General features: G+C 17.7%; 1 protein-coding gene across 1 annotated transcript; it reads left to right on the top strand.

Moving 5' to 3' along the window:
* Positions 1 to 629: 629 nt before the first annotated feature.
* On the top strand, positions 630 to 1611 carry PmUG01_00018000 (fam-l protein; the record flags this gene model as incomplete). Its single annotated transcript, XM_029006633.1, has 2 exons — positions 630 to 728; positions 862 to 1611. 2 exons carry the CDS (start codon positions 630 to 632, stop codon positions 1609 to 1611), a joined length of 849 nt encoding a protein of 282 aa, XP_028859265.1.
* Positions 1612 to 6636: the final 5025 nt, after the last annotated feature.

Here is a 6636-nt window from a genome sequence, read left to right as displayed (position 1 = left end):
TAAAAAATCGATTATGTTCTTGTAGTAACTAATGAAATAATATAGGTAATATAGCTCATTAAATTATACTATATATTTTTTTCCCCATATAATGTGATTATTATACTATCGTTAAATTAATCGATATTTCATTAATCGTATATTGTTTTCCCTGTAATTTTTATGAAATTATAATTATTATTAAAAATATATCTTTAAATTTCGTTATTATTCTTCTATTATTTAGAAAAAAAAATTATCTATATTCTCTATATTCTTTACAATATGTATATTTCAAAATGTTAAGAAATAATATATATATTTTATTATTTTTTTTTTTATAAGAACTAGTACAAGAATTATTTAACATTCTACTACAATAAATTATATTGTTTGAATATTTATAAAATAGTTCATATTTTTTATTTCAATAAGCAGCAGTTTTTTAAAAAATAAAATTAAAATAAATATTTTAAGTATATATTTAAATTTTTTTTCTTTGTCTCTATTGTAAAAATTATTGTAGTTACATTTTATTATGAAATTACAAAATAAACAAAAAAAGAAAATTACATAAATTTTGTTTATTTTTATCATTAAGATTATATTGTGTTATTATTAATTTTATGCTTATTAAATAACTTACAATAATGAAAATATATATGATGAAACATAAAATTAACTTAATCTTTTTTATTAAAATTTTTGCCTTTGTCCTACCATTGGGGACATGTCATATTTACAATGATGTAATATTTAAACATAACATAAAGATATTTGAATCATTAATATTTTTCGTTTTTTATTTTTACTAAAATTAAATTTTAGAATGAATTAATTTATTTATTCTTTTAATAACAAATATTTACTTTGTTTTTTCAGAGTAAGCTTAATAAATATTTGGAGGGGAGTTATATATTTGGTGGAGAATTAAATACGAGAATTCATCCAGTACTAACAAAATATAAGAATAATAAGGAGTCAAGTGTTGTAGGTACTAAAGTAGAGTTACCATATATTGGATTGAACAATAAAGAAGATATATGTAATTATGAAAAAGAGGTAAATGGAAAAGTGAGTGAATCAAATAAAAGCACATTAAATAATGAGAAAAGTCATAAACGCCATGTGAAAAATAAATCTTGGATATTTGTAACAAAAAAATATTCCCTTGTAGAAAAAAAAGTATTTAAAGAACTTGATTACATAGATTTTCTTAAAAATAACAGGAATATTAGTCATAAGGTTTACAAAAAAATAATGCGTAGAAAATTGGGGTTTCGACTTGCTTTACCTTTAATATTCTTTTTTTTGTTGTCCTTATCGCTTATGTTAGATTTTTCTTGTAATTGTGGTCTTACAAGAGGGTTGTATAAATTATTACGTTTGTTATTAAGTTCGTCACAACTTTGTGATTTTCACAATTATTTGAAGGATAATGTAGGTTCTTTTTTCAGTTATACAGTATCTAAGGATAATGGAGAAAGTGTATATTTACATATAACACCATTTTTTGATTTTCTAATATATTGTGTACTCTTCTTTACACTGGGTATTACTATTATATCAGGAATTATTTATTATCATAAAAAAGTTAAAAAATATGAAAAAATTAAATTTAGGAAAACATAAAATTTGTTATAAGGAATATCTTTCATTTTGAAAGGAGGTCTTTAATATGAAGAAATAACTGTAATATCTTTAATTATATACTTATTAATCTTATATATATATCCCTATTTTTTTGTAAATGTTTCTACACGCACATGATCTTTCAGACACACTTCAGCAAAAAAAAAAATATATATATTAAGTTTTCTTTATATTGTGAGTATTTTAATAATTTTTTATTTGTATTATAATGAATAACATTTTACTAAGTATATATTATGTATTAATATGCATTTTGTTGCATATAAATAGTACTACGTGAAACCTATACGCTTGTATATTAAATGAATATACAACAACACTATTCATATAATTTTTATGAAGTGTTATAATTTATATTTTAAATAAAAAATGCTAATTTTTATTATATGTATGTTGATCTAGTTTAGAATTTTTTTTTTTTTGGTTATTAAAACATTGTATTATTTGGTTTTAATTTAATAACAAATGAGTCTTTTTCTTTTTATAATGTAAGAAACAGAATATATTTTGCTGCATTGATATATATATATATATATATATTTTGCTAAAAGATAAACTTAATATTTATTATATAACATATTTTTTATATGAAATAAATTATCAGACTCATTGTTGTAAAAATTGAATTTTAGTTTTTTTTTCATGATATAAATTTATTGTTTTAAATAAAAAAAAAAAAATGATCCTAATTAAAAATGGTTTATTTATAATAGTTTAGGAACTCATAAATTATATATATTTACAATTACATGAATACGCGAAATTATATATTACTTAATTATTATGGGTAATTTAGTGTTAATTATATTTTCCAAAATATATTAAATATGTACGCTATTGAAATATTATAAATAAATAAACTATTAAACATTTTATATTATTAAATTATTAATTTAATAGATTAAATATAATAATATATTAATATATTTATGTTATAATTATTTATTTTTCTTTATAATATTGATAAAATTTTAAATATATATATATATATATTAAAGGTTAAATTATGAGTGGAAGTGAAAATAAATATATATTTTTCACAGTAATATAAAAACGTGTAGATATTTCTTCATATATGTGCTAGTCTTTACGGTTGCCTATAAATATATTAATTAGTGTGTTACTATCATGTTAAGAATATATATAAATATATGAGTTTATATTTGCAATAACTAATTATTTAATATTTATAATGATCATTAAGTAAAATAAAGGTCAAATGAATCCTTTTTTGTTTATAGTAATTTATAAATTAATAAGTATGTTTATGCTTGTTAGATAAATTTTATTATGATACACTTAAAAAATTATTCTAATTTTTTTAACAAGGCTTAAATAAGTTCCTTCTATAATCTATGCCATGCAAATTTTTTGCTTGTAATTTTCATGAAACATTTTTATCTGTAAACTTGTTTTTTTGCTAATTCAAATAAAAATTACCATATAACATTAATTTATGTTTTATTTATTACAAAAGAATACAATTTAAACTGTATTGTTGAAACATTTAAACAATATATGCATATATTTTCCCTTATGAAAGCATACTTAGATCTAAAAGAAAAAAATAGTATAATATAAGAACACTTATGTCTGGGGAACGTGAAACAATTATAATAAGAATATTAATAAAAGAATTAGTTATATTTATTTTTAATTTTTTTTTTTTTTAATATTTAGTATTATTGTATTTTATCACAGTATCTTTTGTGAAGTAATATATATATGAAATAATTCTATTATGTCAAGAAATAACACTTTTTTACATTTAAAAATGTATTAAGCAAAAATAATTATTTGGAATTGAGCCTATCTATCTTCCTTTATATAATATTTCTTTAATTAGAAACAATGAAAAAATTAAAGATATTCTTACATATCTATTTGAACTTATGAAAAAAAAATTTAATAAACTTTATTTATACCTTGTTGTTATTTATATATTATATAAAATTATTATGTTTTTTGTTTCATTACTTAAAGTAATAATGAAATACAGATTTGCAAAAATATATTTCTATTTTTATCTTTATTTTAGACTATCTGTTCTTATATAAATATTTTATTAATTTTTAAGAAACGTTAAAAAATATTCGGATGGAATATGCCTATTTTTTATGGAATAATATAATCTATAATACAATTTAATACAAGCTATTAAAAGGATTTATCTAGGTATAAATAAATAAGTATTTGCAATTGAGTGTAATTCAAAGAACCCTTTGAATTATTGTGTCTTTACTAAAAAATATTTTTAATTAAATCTAAGATGTAACATATATAGTGGGAACTATATTAATGGAATCATATTTATTTTACAACATTTACATCATAAATATATATTCTATTATTTGTCTTTTCTAATAGATAATATCTTTTTAATATATTATAATCAACAATAAAATTACGAACAATTTAATTAATAATTCTAATGTTATAATAAAATTATATAAAAAAATACGCTAAAGTAATATTTTAGTAATTTAACAAATTCGAGTATGATAATATCAATATCACAAATGTTGAAGTGGGAGACTATTATTAAATATTTATGGTAATGTTATAAGAATGAAAATGAGCAAGGTTAGAATTTATATAAAATGTAAATTTAAAAATAAAAAGTTAAAGAATTATTTTAATGAAATAAATGATGAAATGAAAATAAAGTTAAAGCAAAGAGATGTAACTCAGTGGAAGTATAAAAAAATGTTCTTTTGAAAAATTTAAAGGAAAGACTTGAATTTACCTTTTTAAATGGAAAATTGTAAATATATATCAATCTTATATGATGAGTTACAAAATTGGGAGCATTAATCATTAATAAAATTTTGGATTATATTAAAAAATCGAATTTATTTATAATAATACTAAAATAGATACATTTATAAACGAAATTTTGTTTTAGATCTTATAATGATAAAAAAAGATAAAAAATATTTTTAGCGAAATATATGGAGAACTTTATATATATATGTATATATGTTTATTTCTGTGTGATTTTCTATAAAAGTTATATTTTAACGTATACAGACCTACGTATATAAATAAAAATAATTTTTAGTACAAGAGAAAACATCATAAATATATGAGAAATACAATGTACCTTATACATGTATATAAATTATTATTTAAAAATGTACACATATTATGTAAATTATGTAATCAATATATGTAAGCAGAACTACAATATATAAAAAAATTGATCATAAGTAATATATAAATATAATGAATGTTTAAGTAAATAAGCAATTCAGAAGTGACAGTATATACATTATAATGATAATATTACAATGGTACAGTAATTTTTGTGACAAATTATATAAATGAATGTTAAGTTATATAAAGTGTGAAATCGTAGTATAGAGTAAAGGATATATTGAATCATTTGGATAAATAAACTCCAATAAAGCGACAGATTTAACCGAAAATCACAATAGTATAGAAAATATATAAATAAAACCAAGAAATTTTATTAGCTTGGTATATTAATTAAAATATGCACTACTACTGAAGTATATTACATTTTAATTTCTAATAGAACAAATGAAATATTGTAACATTTTTATAATGAAATGTTAAATAATCACTAATGATTCTGCAGGGAGTAATTTAATTTCAATAATAATTGTAAAAATATATATTTTTTCTCTTAAATATAAATATTGAAGAAACGGAAACCATTTACTCTACAGAGTAACATTGCATATATCATCTATGAATGGTACTTTAATGTGTAAATGTAAATTTAGAAGAATAAAAGAATTAAAATTATAATGAATACAGGTGAATTCGAAAAATAATTGATATTAAATAAACTATATATATATATATAATTTATAATATATATAAGAATAATTCACCTTGTATATATTTTTTAATAAGAAAAAGGAAAAAAAATATATAGATAATTTAAACACATTACTAAATATGCTTTAATTTTGCAAAAAAAATTACTAACATATACAAATACACATATAATAAATGAAAATAAAAGTTACAGAAAATGCTTAAAACGAATGTTCCTAAAATTATGAAAACTTTGTATAAGTATATATTTTGTAAGATTCTATTTTATTTAGGATGTAATTTATATATAGATTGTTATAAATTTTTTAAAATTTGTTTTAAAATATTTTAAACGAAAAATTTTAATTGTGGAAGTATTAGAAATTAAAAAAATGGGAACAGGTAGTAAATACTATATTACATAATACTTTTAAAGATCAAGATAATTATATATTCAATTTTAAATAATAAAAATATAATAATGCTAATTTTTGTATAATATTTTCTTCTCTTTTTTTTTATTATATTCATATTTCTAATAAATATACGTATTTAATTAAAAATAAAAATATAATAATTAAGCTGATAAATTATAAATTTTTTCATTTAAAAATATTGGTACAAATAAAACATAAAAATTAAATTTTTTTAAAAATCCTGATGCAAAAGTAAAAAAATCTTTGTTTTATATTTTAAATTTCTTTTTTTTTCTCAGATCTTATAATATGTTATATACTGGACTTTTTATATTTTTTTTGTATATAAAAGAATAGTTTTGTCTAAATAGTAAGAATAAAGAACTATAATTATTATATTACAAAAGAGTAATACAAATTATTTCCCTTTTCATTCATGATTACTACTATTATATTATTATAATAATTTAAAATTGTTTAACAATATTAATTAGTTTTTAAAAAATATAATATATATATAAGACAAAGCAATAGTAAGAAACCTTAATTAAACTTATTAAGTATTCTCTTGATATGTAGGACAATGCTTTATCGATATTTTTTGAATACTATGTTGTAATTTCAATATTTCAAAATATTAATACATTATATATTATATTTAATTAATAAAGGATTTAATAAGAAATTTATTTAATCGCAATTCTTTTAATTAATTAATTCAAATATTTAAATATTTTGTAAATAAGATGAAATTATATTAATTTAATAGAATTATTTTATAAATAACCATATGATAAAAATA

Source organism: Plasmodium malariae, assembly GCF_900090045.1.
Source record: "Plasmodium malariae genome assembly, contig: PmUG01_00_5, whole genome shotgun sequence".
NCBI classification, from domain to species: domain Eukaryota; phylum Apicomplexa; class Aconoidasida; order Haemosporida; family Plasmodiidae; genus Plasmodium; species Plasmodium malariae.
The sequence above is the reverse complement of the archived record's forward strand: the minus strand, read 5'-3'. Positions and strand labels throughout refer to the sequence as shown.